General features: G+C 43.4%; 1 protein-coding gene across 3 annotated transcripts in view; it reads left to right on the top strand.

Moving 5' to 3' along the window:
* The window catches only part of ASTN2 (astrotactin 2), a 759,531-nt gene that overhangs the window by 106,071 nt on the left and 638,760 nt on the right, over positions 1-14,700 (top strand). For all 3 annotated transcript variants that reach the window (XR_008847822.1, XM_056539747.1, XM_056539746.1), the window contains exon 2: positions 13,855-14,042. Coding sequence is in view for 2 of the 3 variants with exons in the window: in XM_056539747.1 (XP_056395722.1) it covers positions 13,855-14,042 (188 nt within the window). In the remaining variant the exon portion in view is untranslated. The remainder of the gene's footprint in view (positions 1-13,854; positions 14,043-14,700) is intronic.

Below are 14,700 nucleotides of genomic sequence, written 5' to 3'. Positions count from 1 at the left end.
ACCATACACACAGGGCTTTCCGGCAGCAGCCCTATGGGTGTAGTGAGGTTTGGAGGCGGGGCCGTGTGCCAGCGTGACTGTGATGCGCGGCTCCGCCTCCAAAACTCACTGCACACATAGGGCTGCCACCGGAAAGCCCTGTGTGTATAGTGAGTAAGGAATAAGCAGTGTATTTCCTTTTGCTGCCGTAAATTTTGCTCAGCGTAAAATACGATGCATAAACGCCGTGTGGGAACACACCCTTAGAAGGTTGTTTTTTTTTCGTTCTAAAGAGACTATATTACTCGGAACCTAATCCTGACCATGTGCATCTCACTTTTATGCTTCTATCTCCTACATTTATTATAAAAATCCCTCTTTTCATTAGCTCACATTGTTAGAAATCCTCTCAGGGAAAGGGGACGTGTCCTTCCCTTGTGGTGGTTGAAGGTGATTGGTGTGTCTGCTCATGCAGCCTTGTCCATGAATCATCTCTTGTCCATGACTCATAGACAAGCTGATGCTGCTTCAGGACTAATTAATGTCTCAGTAGTTATGGAGAGACCTACTGAGGAGATTTTCAGGGGCTGTTTTCTTTATTAAATATTCACAATTTTTCAGACAGCCACATGACAAAAGGTCTTTAATTTTCATCAGTAACAACAAATAAAAGGTTGTTGGATCTCACAGTGACATTTAAATGATATCAATATTTGTACTTGTAGAGTACGTTGGTTTTATTTTTGAGCACTATATGGCGATATTAATTTGTTAATGCATACTTTTGCATTGGGATCTGTCAATGGAATATGTTTCCTTTTTTCACAACCTGATTTTATTGCTTAGTACTCTCTTATATCAACCACTGGTTTAACAATATGAAGATGTATCCTTAGACGCCGCTGAAGAACATCGTAATTCACAACACAGTGCTGCTGACCTTTTTTATATCATTTATTAGTGGACAGGAAGCTCCTTCTGATGAGGTTTGTATTGTAAGGTTTAATATCCCCTACTGTAAATTACTAAGAACATTAAAAGTCACCTCAGAGATCTGTGACCTATGCAAATGCACTCGGCCAGCAGCCTTGTGCCTTTATAAAGTTACATAACTCCTCAGTGACTTCTAATATTCTTATAATTCACAGTAGAAATGCTTTAGTTCCATATATTATTTAAAGCGAACCTGTCAGGCAATTTATGCTGCCCTATTTGAGAGCAGCATATAATAGAGGGAGAAAAACTAAGCTCTGTGATATACCGTATTTTTCGCCCTATAGGACGCATCGGCATATAAGACGCACCCAATTTTAAAGGTGCAAAATCTAGAAAAAAAAGATTCTGAACCCAACAGTGATCTTCAACCTGCGGACCTCCAGATCTTGCAAAACTACAACTCCCAGCATGCTCGGACAGCCGTTGGCTGTCCGGGCATGCTGGGAGTTGTAGTTTTGCAAGATCTGGAGGTCCGCAGGTTGAAGACCACTGGTATAGGAGGTAATACTCACGTGTCCCCGCCACTCCGGACCCATCACCGCTGCCCTGGATGTTGCTCCATCGCTGTTGCCACGTCCCCATGGTGTCTTCGACGCTCCGGACGTCTTCTTCCCCGGGATCCACGCTCTCCGTCGCCGTCATCACGTCGCTCCGCACGCCGCTCCGCACGCCGCTCCTATTGGATGATGGGACGGCGTGCGCGACGACGTGATGACGTCGAAGGAGAGCGCCGGCCATGCAGGGGATCCCGGCACGGAGCAGACACCGAGGAGGCAGGTAAGGTCCCTCCCCGTGCAGCCGGGTTAGTGTGACTTTCGCTTCAGACGCGGCGGTCAGCTTTGATCGCCGCGTCTGAAGGGTTAATACAGGGCATAACCGCGATCGGTGTTGTCCTGTATTAGCCGCGGGTCCCGGCCGTTGATGGCCGCAGGGATCGCCGCGATACGGCGAAAAATACGGTATAAGGTAGGATTATATGGTTTGAAACAGCATTTCTAGTAAAAAGCAGAGTAAATCCTGACAGGACTCCTAGGGGTGACAGTAAGAGTCCTGCTACCCCACCCACACATTGATTGACAACCTCTTCTGTACACATTTACTGATACAGGGAATGTCATTCACTAGATTTGCAACAAAAGCAGAAAGCGCTCCACAGTGTATTACTAAGATCACAAGAAAATGTTCCAAGTGAAAAGGCGCCCTCCCTTGGTTGTTTTGAAGGCCAATCACAACTTTGAAATGTACATATAGGTGTGTATTGTTGCATCTCTCTGCAGCCTTCCCATTAGCAATACGATAAAGCAGATGATTCCTCCGGTCTGATAAAGGGATTACAACGGACACCAAAGAGAGCTTTCTCACCATATTGGTAAGAAACAACAGGTCTATTACCCAGCAGTACCTGACATGCACAGAGGTGTCAGCAGAGAGCACGGTGGTCAGACTGGAAAGAAATTCAAATATAAAGGAACTTCCTCTGTAGTATACAGCAGCTGATAAGTACTGAAAGGATTAAGATTTTTTTTTTTATTCTAAATTTTTATTGAGTTTTCAACAAGAAATCACACAAATAAGAATGTAATGGGAGTAATCCTCACGCAGGAAGAAAACATCCATCAAAATACAATAATGCAGCAAACTGAAGTAGTTAAAGATACAATATATCCGCCCGGTGAATGACCAGGCCATCCAAAATTAGCACCAAACAGGGGCATGTCACAAATGGAGGGAGGGGAGAATTAAGATTTTTAAATAGAAATATTTTACAAATCTTTCTCTCACCAGTTGATTTAACAAAAATGTTTTCCACTGGAGAACCCCTTTAAGGGTTGCTTACAGTATCCTGTATCCCTGAAATATGTGCTGGATACTGTACATGTGAATGCACCTTAAAGGGGTACTCCACTGGCTAGCAGTCGAGAACATTTAGTTTCAAATGCTGTGTTGGCGCTGTGAGGGTTGACCACGCCCCCTTGTTACATCAGGCCACGCCCCCTCAATGCAAGTCTTTGGGACGAGGTGTGGTATCTGTCATGCTCCCTCCAAAAGACTTGCATTGAGGGGGGCGTGGTATGACGTCACGAGGGGGCGTGACTGTCTCCCACAGGGTGAACGCAGCGTTCGGAACATTTAGTCCAGAGGAGTACCCCTTAAAGGGGCATTCACATGTACAGTATCCTGCACATATTTCAGGGATACAGGATACTGTACGTGTGAATAGACCAGGGGTAGGCAACCTGTTGGTAGTGTTGTGCCCAAATTTTTTTCGAAGTTGCTTGGTGTGTCGGCAGTATGAGTGTGGCTTTGTGTGGGTGTGGCTTGCTTTGGATGTGGTTTGTGGGGGTGTGGCTTGTCACAGGGTGTTTTTTTTTCTGAATTGTCCCTATATAATGTTCTCGCTGTAAGGACCTTACAGTGAGAACAACCACTATAATACAGACCCCAGAATCAGACCCCACCATAATACAGTCCCAAGAATCAGACCCCACCATACTACAGACCCCAGAATCAGACCCCACCACAATACAGATCCCAGAACCAGTCCCACCATAATACAGACCCCAGAATAAGTCCCACCATAATACAGACCACAGAATCAGACCCCACCATAGTACAGACCCCAGAATCAGACCCCACCATAATACAGACCACAGAATCAGACCCCACCATAGTACAGACCCCAGAATCAGACCCCCACCATAATACAGACCCCAGAATCGGACCCCACCATAATACAGAACACAGAATCAGACCCCACCATAATACAGACCCCAGAATCAGACCCCACCATAATACAAACCCCAGAATCAGTCCCCACCATGATTCAAACCCCAGAATCAGACCAACCATAATACAGACCACAGAATCAGACCCCACCATACTACAGACCCCAGAATCAGACCCCCACCATAATACAGACCCCAGAATCAGACCCCACCATAATACAGACCACAGAATCAGACCCCACCATAATACAAACCCCAGAATCAGACCAACCATAATACAGACCCCAGAATCAGACCCACCATAATCCAAACCCCAGAATCAGACCCCACCATAATTCAAACCCCAGAATCAAACCAACCATAATACAGACCCCAGAATCAGACCCCACCATAATACAGACACCAGTATCAGACCCCACCATATTAGCCAGGTAGGGAAGTGGCCAACGCTTCTCCACATTAACATCATCATCCCTCTCCCTGTCACCTGCCCCCCCCCCCCCCCGTCACCTGCACCCCCCTTCCCCCCACATTGCTCTCTCCAATTCTACTTCCTTTCTTCCCCCCCCCCTTCCCTTCATAATTCCTATCTTATTTTATCCTGTTTCTCTCTTAATTCCTTATTTGTTTCACCCCCCTGCTTTGCCTCTTTGTTTCTTTAATTTACAATCTCCCTACTTCCTTTCCTTCATCTATCCCTCTCTTCTATCTTTCCATTATTTCTCCTTCTATCATTCACATCCTCGCTCCCTTTTTCTCCATTCTTTAATTTACATCATTTATGTGTCCTTTCTTTGATTCTTCCTCCTTTCTAGCTACTTCCATCCTTCCTTCTTCCTTTCCTTCTCCACTTTCTTTTTCTTTTCTTCTTTCCTTTATTCTTTCCTTCCTCCTTCCTTTATCTTTTATTCCCATTCTTCCTCCATCCGTCACTTCTTTCCTTTCCTCCCTGCCCATCTCCCTTCTTTCATACCTTCCTTGCCGTCACTCTTGTGCCCCTTTCTTCTAAAATTTGTCCAGGTATTTAGTTCTATAAACCAAGAACATTGTCTATTATAGTCACAGGGCCTCCTATATAAACTTCACACATTCAACTCTGGGGTGTTTATATGTTTGGGCATCCTTCCTGGACTTATTGTACCTCGACTCCCTGCACCCCCGTCCCCCCTCCCATTACCTGCACCTCCCCTTCTGATGCCAAGGTGATAAAAACCAAAAAAAAAAAGCACTTTTACTCACCTATTTCGCAGGCAGGGATCTCCTTGGCAGCACAAGCTGGCTGCGTTCTTCTCCCGCTACAGTGCAGGCGCCGATGAGTGATGTGGAGCAGGGGCGTAGCTAGATACCCCAGGGCCCCAATGCAAAAAATAAAAAATAAATCACCTTGCATATATTCTCTGTTATCTTTTCTTCTTCATCTGGTCCAGAGACCAGGTCTTCCTCCAGCTCCATCTTCTCTGCAGGGTCTGACACCCAGACATCATTGGCTTCTCACTTTGTCAGCAGATCCTCATCCTCTGCATGAAGACAGTAATCATTATAACCTTGCCAGAAAGTGTACCCTAAATAAAATACTGTCCCACACTGTACCCACTAAATATAATCCTGCAACACACTGTACCCTGAATATAATACTGCCATACACTGTACCCACTGCCACACATGTATACACATCATATATACATATACACCCCCTCTTATCCTCTTTTATAATCACTCCTCATTACCCCCCATAACCCCCCGCCAAACCTCTCCTCATCACTACTATAACCCCCCTGCACCTCTCCTCATCACCCCCATAACCCCACTGCACCTCTCATCACCTCCATAATCCCTCTGCACCTTTCATCATCCCCATAACCCCCCTGCACCTCTCATCGTCCCCATAACCCCCTGCACCTGTTATCACCAGAATAACCCCCCTGCACCTCTCATCATCCCCATAACCCCCCCTGCACCTCTCATCACCCCTATATCCCCCTGCACCTCCCATCCCCATTGTAGTCTTCCAACCACCCCCCTGCACCTCTCATCATCCCCATAACCCCCCCTGGACCTCTCATCCCCATTGTAGTCTTCCAACGACCCACCTGCACCTCTCATCATCCCCATAATCCCCCTGGACCTCTCATCACCATTGTAGTCCACCATTGTAGTCTTCCAACCACCCCCCTGCACCTCTCATCACCAGCATAACCCCCCCTGCACCTCTCATCACCCTATAACCCCCCTGCACCTCTCATCATCCCCCTAACCCCCCCTGCACCTCTCATCACTCCCATAACCCCCTGCACCTCTTATCACCATTGTAGTCTTCCAACCACCACCCCTGCACCTCTCATCATCCCCATAACCTCCCCTGCACCTCTCATCATCCCCATAACCCCACTGCACCTCTCGCCACCAGCATACCCCCCTGCACCTCTCATCATCCCCATAACCCCCCTGCACCTCTCATCACCCCATAACCCCCCCTGCACTTCTCATCACCCCCATAACCCCCATGCACCTCTCATCATCCCATGACCTCCCCTGCACCTCTCATCACCCCCAATAACCCCCCTGCACCTCTCATCACCCCCATATCCCCCCTGCACCCCTCATCACCCCAAAACCCCCTGCACCTCTCATCACCCCCCATAATCCCCCCTGCACCTCTCATCACCCCCCCATAACCCCACTCTGCACCTCTGATCACCCCCCATACCCCCCCTCTGCACCTCCCATCACCCCATAATCCCCCCTGCACCTCTCATCACCCCCTATAACCACCCCCTGCAACTCTCATCACCCCCTGCTCCTGTCACTGCACGGGGAGGATCGTCTCTACCTCTGCTGGAGATCGCGCGGGGACATAGGCAGGGACAGGTCAGGTGATTGGAGTAGATGTGCGTTCCTGCGTGGGGCACATCTACTCCCATCAACCCCAGGCCTGTCCAGCCCTGCTGTGATTCTTAAGGTGCCCGCGCCCTAAAAAGAGTTAATTGAAAAGAAATGTGCCAGACTATAAGGCCCGGTTGACATGGCGACCATTGCGACCTCTGGGGGGCAGAGTTCACAGGTCTCCTCCCAGTGAAGCCGCAGGTCCTGTGGCTCACACTGAGAGGAGGCTTTGGCTGTGTGTGCGCATACAGCTTTAAGCGGCGCTCATTCACCTTGGGTTCTGGGACAGGTGTCCCGGATCCCCATTAGCAAGCAGAGTGAACACTTCTCCATGTGCCACTCATAAGAACCCTGCGTGCCAAGAGTGGCACGTGTGCCAGGGCTTGCCGACCCTTGGAATAGACCCTTAAAGGGGTACGCCGGCGCAAAACATCTTATCCCCTAGGATAAGGGGATAAGATATTAGATCGTGAGGGTCCCACTGCTATGTACTAGCCATCATGCCCCTTCCCATAGACATAAATGGATGGGGCGTAGCTTGACGTCACAAATTCGCGAGCTCCATGCTCCCCTGTTCCAGACGCCGCTGCTGCCGGCCCGGAGATCGCGGGGGTCCCCAGCAGCAGGACCCCCACGATCTAACATCTTATCCCCTATCCTTTTGATAGGGGATAAGATGTTTTGCACTGGAGTACCCCTTTAAGCACTCTAAAAAACTTCTCAGGAAGGTTTTTCAGGTTTCCGAGGAACAATACAGTATAGCTACTTAAATGTATATACAGTCTTCTTTCTCGTAAAAAATGTAAATAAGTGTTGCTCAAAGTTGATCTACGAAGGATGTTGGGAATCCATTTAATATGGTTTTGTATATGTATATACATATGTGTAAATATGTATATGTAAATATTAGATGTAGATATAAAAACACATCTTTTTTTTTCCAAAATAAAATTCTTAGTTCTGAAGCTTTTCAGGGCCTGCATTAGTAACACTACTAAAACTAATCCTAGACATAGGACAATAGATGTCCATATGATTATTCATATAATAGGTCTCTGTTCAGATCTCCCCATTAGTGGCCAGGTGCATTCCAGTATAGAAATGGAGAGAAATTACACCTCTGAGGCTAAAAATTGTTTACCCAATATTAGATGTTGGGAAAGCATTGATGGTAAGACTACAGTCTCATATCTACGCGCACCTAAAGGCACACAGAATATTGGTATCTAAAAATAAAAGTACATTATTACTTTTTTTTTCTTTAGGAATACCCTGAAAACATAAATTATCATTGAACATTTATCTATCTAACAGTAATCATATGAAAATGTTGCACAATTAATTGTGAGACATATTTGGCCTTTTCTACAGATGCTGCTATTCCTATCTTGTTCTTTTTCAATATACAACGATTAGCGATAACATTAAATCCACTGACAGATACATAAAAAAACCTTTGTTATCTTACTACAATGGCACCTGTCAAAATGTGTTTACATTTTTTAAGCTGCAAGTGAACAATATATACTTGAAGTAGATGTATTGGAAGCAGGAAAAGGTAAATGTAGAGTGTGACTTTGACAAGGGGAAAATTGTGATGGCTTGACAACTGGGTCAAAGCATTTCCAAAATGACAGGTCTTGTAGACTTGTAGGTAAGAGTGCAGGCTAGTGCTCACCCCACACCACTGTCCATTGGATCATCTGTCCTAAACAGCGACTCTCTGTATACTGGAATAAGTGTACAGGGGCATAAAGGGAGTCAGACAGTCCAGGTCAACAACACGCGGGCAAAACAGTTCAAATTCACCAGAGAACAAACCAGAGAGCCAAAGTGAAGAGAGCAGCGAAGTACAAAGTCAGTAGTTAAAGGCAAGGTCAGATCACAGGCAGAGATCAGAACAGGTACAAAAACACAAGAGTCATTAAAGCTAGTGAAGAGAGTAATCCACAATCACGGGCATCTGACTGCAGAAGCTTTTGATATGTCGTAGAAACATATCAAATGTTTAGATTGGTCGGGGTCTGAGTGTTCAGACCCGGACCTATCACGAGAACAATCTGGAAGAGGTGGGCACTTAGCGTGTTTTCTTCAGGCTCTGTTTGTGAACTGGGCAAACTTATTATAGTAAGTCTATGTCATGGTCTGATAGACACAGTGCGGGAAGAGAAGCATGTGGCCATGCTCCTCTCTACCTGCTTGTTCTCTTTGTAGGTGTTCAACCCCCAACCGAAAAAAACATTAAAAAAAATAAATAAATGACAGGAATGGTTCAGGCTGCATGCAGAGGCCACTACATAAGAACTTGTCCTCATTATGAAAGGAGTCATTAAAACCCTTATTCCCCTCCCTTGCTAACTATACATCCAGATCCCATGACTAAGACAAAGCCTGAAATAATATAGTAATTTAATTACACAGAAAAAAGAAGGTAGTATAAGCAATCAAATGTCTACTCTGTCTCAGTGTAAGTAAATGGCCTAAGGGGAACACACTGGAGATTAATATAGTTCACAGTGATCTTAATCATTTAAAAGGGTATTACACGTCAGTAAAGAAAAGTTATATATTGTATAATAAAAGTTATACACTTTTCTCTATCAATTATAAGAATTGTATACATTTTTATAACACAACGAATAACTGTTATTTGCTCAATACTCAATAAAACAAATTTTTAATAAAAATGAAATGAAAGGTATAATTTACAGGTATATCAAGATATAGAGAAAAAGGATCATTAAGGGATGTTAGGAGTTGTAAAAGCTATGTACATGGTGGATGTTGGCTGTTGACTACAACAGTCGGTAACAGGGATAATGAGTTATGCAATATATCCATTAAAGGGTACTTCAGGGTAAATAAAAAAAATGTTTTAAATTAACAGGTTGCAGAAAGTTATACATATTTGTAAATTTCTTCTATTTGAAAATCTCAAGCCTTCCAGTATTTATCAGCTGCTGTATGCTCAAGAGGAAGTCGTGTAGTTCGTTCCAGTCTGACCACAGTGCTCTCTGCTGACATCTCTGTCCGTGTCTGGAACTGTCCAGAGCAGGAGCAAATCCCCATAACATATGTCTCCTGAGCCTGCCACCTACAGATGGGGCAGCAGGGAACACTGTGGTCAGACAGAAAAGTACCACACAACTTCCTCTATAGCATACAGCAGCTGATAAATACTGGAAGGATTACGTTTTTAAATAGATGCAATTTACAAATCTGTATTATTAATTAATTTGGAAAAAAAAATATATATAAATAATAACTTGCCCCCTTTAAGCAATCACTTGTTCAACTTTTTATAAAAAAAAATGCATAAAAATTGAAAAAAATACTTTCTCCTATTTATCCTATGTAAGAAAAATTGTCCAAACTTTGAAATTACACCAGGTCTATTAAAATATCACACTGTTTATTCGACACAGTGAACTCCTTAAAAAAAAAATCGCCAGCTGTTTTGTTTTTTTGGTCTGATCAGAAAAATAGTACCAATAAAAACAACGTAAAAAGTAAAAAAAAAAATATATATTTTTTTTTTTTCATAGATAAAAAAAAAGACAAAAAATACAAAATCAATGAATAATAATAGAAAACAAACACCCACCCTGTTTGGAGAGGGGAAAAAAAAAATATAAATAAAAAAAAAACTTTATTACTGGGTAATTCCCTAAAAAATTTCATAAAATGGAATCAGAAAATTTTAAGTAACTGAGATAGTATAAAAAAAACAAGTAACAATAAAAGGTTTTATTCATAGGTGTTGGCAAGGCAAAATAAATAATTTTAAATAAGAGGTCTTTATGCCCATCCACAACAGGGGGAGGAGCAACCAGTTGTCCATTTATTCTTTTATTTCCAGGAGGAATAGCAGAGGAATGGCACAATGCTAAATTGTTATGATACGGTGAAGCAAACATTTACCAGAACCGACGTGTCAGGAGAGCTGGAGGGTACTTACTCCCTTGATGCCAAACTTAAAATGCGTTATGAAGAAATTATTGTTATTGAGCCTGCCTAGTTCCTATCGATTTGTAGACAATTCTAAAGCTGTTTTTATTATTTTATTATGCTTATGCTGCCATAGTCCATCTGCAGTGAGGTTTCTTTTCAACACTGATGCAGCAGAACACAATGCTTTACATCAGGGGTTTCCAAACAGTCTGCCTCCAGCTGTTGCAAAACTGCAACTCCCAGCATCCCAGGACAGTGTTTGGAAAACACTGCTTTATACATTTGGTCTCCTCATTAAATGATGTCTTACCTGGCGCCTACAGTTCTGTAATGAACATCTTAAAGGGGTACTCCGCTCCTAGACATCTTATCCCCTATCCAAATATAGGGCGGAAGCTTGTGACATCATGGCCACGCCCCCTCACTGCAAGTCTATGGGAGGGGGCGTTAGACCGTCATGCCGCCTCCCATAGACTTACATCAAGGCGGCATGACCCTGACGTGACGAACCTCTGGCGCTGCACCCTATGCTCTAAACGAAGCTGGTTGCAGCAGGAAGATCGTGGGGGTCCCCAGCGGCGGACCACCATGACCCCCCCAAAGGATAGGGGATAAAATGTCTAGGGGCGGAGCACCGTTTTGAAGGGGAACTCCGGTGCAGAGCATCTTATACACAAACACTGTATCTCTGGCTCTCTCTCCCATAGAGTCATGGAGGGGGTGTTTTGGCCACCACTTCATGCTGTGGTCTTCAGAAATCCGTGCACAGTGCGGAGGAAAGCTCTGGCGGTAGCTTACCTCTCACAGAACAATTTGGCTGGGTGGTTATAATCCAACATTTGCTGTGATCGACAGAAATCTGTGCACAGAGTGGAGGTAACTCCGTGCATGGAGAGAGCTGGGGCACAGAGATATCAGGGGTCCCAGTGGTTTGACCCATCCGACTCTCCCCCAACCCCCCACAATGAGACACTTATGCCCGATCATGTGGATAGGGGGTGAAATATTCTATACCGGAGTTCCCCTTTAATGAGCCATCTCCTTTCCACAAAATTGTTATCCGCAACAACTCTCATCCTTGCTGATATACACACGTCATTGTCTTTTACTTTTTTATTGTAATCTGTTAGATGAAACATCTCAACCGCTTCAATACGCGTTCCTGCCGTCTTATCGCTATTGCGTTCAATCTGTAGACCTTCCTGTAGAGCAATGGGAAATATGGTAGTGATACACAGATAAAAGATAATAATAGAGGCTTCAAAATATGCAAGCGGCGTGCCTGGAAGAGATCCAAGGGGTGATACATTAAAAGTCTAACCATCTGTACATATTAATCACGACTAACAAACATTTATATCAATGTGACAATCACCTAAACAAAATAAGAAGACGAGGAATATAAAGAGGCTTAGTCCGATGTTATTCTGGGCGCTTTCATCTTATGAAACAAATGTTTGTTCTTTTAGAACTAAGGTTTTTGCATTAATGTTTTGATTCTGTCTCAAAACATCCACCTTATGCTACTAGTATTTTATGGTGGCCATACACTTAATTTGTTCAGCACACAGCTATTGCTCCCGACCTGCCCATACTAATAATCGTTCAGCACAGCCTAACTGTCATATTTCCTCAATGAGGAGGGGTAGGCCACAGCCAGACAGCTCTGGCGGTAGCTTACCTCTCACAGAACAATATGGCCAGGTGGTTATAATCCAACATGTCTGACACTTCACTCCACCAACATTTGTCTGAAAAAAGTGGTGAGGCCACCTACCTTTTGTCAGTCAGCTGAGCCTAATGAAGTTGATGGGTTCGGCTGACTTTAGTCTAAGGTGTGCAGAAATGACCTTGCTGCCTGTGTTGAAGCGTACTTAAAGCTTACTTGTCATATGACAGAAAGAAATAATGCCTATGTATGTTACTAACTAGGTCATGCGGATTCGTTACATGTCTTTTTTGAGTTTAGCTCCTGTATTTGTCTCACAGATCCCTTTGATCTGCTGCTCACTCATTCTCACATCCACTGCTCAGGATGGGAAATGTCCGAGGCAAGCTTTGAGCCCGTCCTCAGTTAACATGCATTCATTTCCTCCCTGAGATTGCTGTGCTGTGCTGTGTCTCTTCATCTAATTACCGCAAGCTGCTCTGTAACCTCCTTCTCTCTGTTTTCAGACTGGAGTCTAATAAGACAGGAGTGAACACAGAGGAGTGCTAGTCCCACCCTCACTTACTGGCTTTGTCCCGGTCTGTGCTTCAGCTGGGACAAAGATGATGCTGCAGCCAGACAGGATTATGTTATGGAGGATATGGGGACCCCTAGTGGCCTTTTTTTTTTATAAGCCACGATTTCTATAAAGAGAAAAATTTGATAATTTTATTTTTTATAAACTATATTATAAAGGTTCATGTTTTGCCAAGATGTACAACATACAAAAAGGTTTTTTTTTTATTTCTGACAGTGCACATTTAACATGCAACATTTCGGTCTTTCATTTGGACCTTTTTCAAACAATCAGGGGATGAAGTTCAGTCTACATATGTAGCTGTATACTAATATAGAGAAGAATAACAATCTTATTGCTATGGCAATCCATAGACACTCATTCTGTAGTATAACACTACTCTATTGTGATAATAGAGATAGCAGTGTGTTATAACTCTGACCGATTCGACAAGTCAATATACATAAGTAGATATACATTGATTTTCCATATCTGTTGGGATTATCACATTGGACATTATGTTATATATATATATTGATCTGCATAATACTCTTTCAGAAAAGTAAATGCTTTAGACTATCATAACTTAATAGAAATAAGACTATAATCCTTTTGTACTGTTTATCTGAGGGTATTACTGTTTGTATCACTTTGTATACCTACACATGTAGATCGAATGTGCTTTTTCTTTTCTTTACTGTGAATGCTTTATGGATATAGATTCTTTGCATTATTGTTCTATCAACTGATTGTTTAAGAAAGGTCCAAATATAAGACCAAAATGTTACATGTTTAGTCTCAAATATTTGAATACTGGATCTCACATTACTATTCAGTATACAAAGTGAGCCCTATTATTGGCGTGCTGAGCAAGCTTCCTTAGATATTCTATTTACAGACCTTATTCTTATGTGGTTATAAAAGCTAGGCATATGTATAGGTGTCAGACACTAATACTGTTTATATGTATTGCCGTAAATTATATGACACACACTTAGTACTTGTACTATAGTTAGTTACATGATCTGTTTTTGGGATGTTTTATACTGTTTTGATGTCGTTTTATTTATAGATTTATTCTCTCATATTTTCAGAGATGTCTGGCATTGATGAAGACATTTCGCTCGTACACTGGACCCAGAAGTGGCTGGAAAATGGGACGCTTTACTTTCATGTGTCTCTACGCATGAGGGAGTACACTTCATTTAGTACTCCCCCAACTGTGCATGAGCCGGTGCAAGAACTCGATGAGCAGCTCCATGTACTACATGTATCAGTCATGGTGAGCGTGATTTTTATTTCACAGTAGTTGGTGTGATAGATGGGCTACAGTAAATAAATGACTTGTGGGTTAACCAATTCCATGCCAAGATTCATTCATTCTCTCAATGCCCATGCTTTGCTTTACACAGCATTATCTCACGACACTATTATTTAAAGTGTACCTGTCATTTGAAAAAACTTTGTATATAATGCAGATAATATTATATGTATATTTGTAATATACATTGTTTTAAAAATGTGTACATTTTTGAGTAAAAAAAATGCTGTCTTGTACTGGCAGCTTTTGTATGTGTGTCTCGGCTGGGACAAAATACAGGAAGTGAGGTGGGGACAAGCAGGGCTCTGTGCAGGCTCCTGAATTGTCAGTAAGCCTGCTGTGTAAGCCGGGGGTATTTCACAGAGTCTTATTGCACAGAGCTCTGTTTGTCCTCAGTGTACAGAGCCCTGCTTGTCCTCAGTGTACAGAGCCCTGCTTGTTCTCAGTGTACAGAGCCCTGCTTGTCTTCAGTGTACAGAGCCATGCTTGTCCCCAGTGTACAGAACCCTGCTTGTCCTCAGTATACAGAACCCTGCTTGTCCTCAGTATACAGAGCCCTGCTTGTCCTCAGTGCACAGAGCCCTGCTTGTCCTCAGTGTAAAGAGCCCTACTTGTCCTC

Source organism: Hyla sarda, chromosome 9, assembly GCF_029499605.1.
Source record: "Hyla sarda isolate aHylSar1 chromosome 9, aHylSar1.hap1, whole genome shotgun sequence".
NCBI lineage: Eukaryota > Metazoa > Chordata > Amphibia > Anura > Hylidae > Hyla > Hyla sarda.
This window is presented reverse-complemented; position numbering and strand designations above follow the sequence as displayed.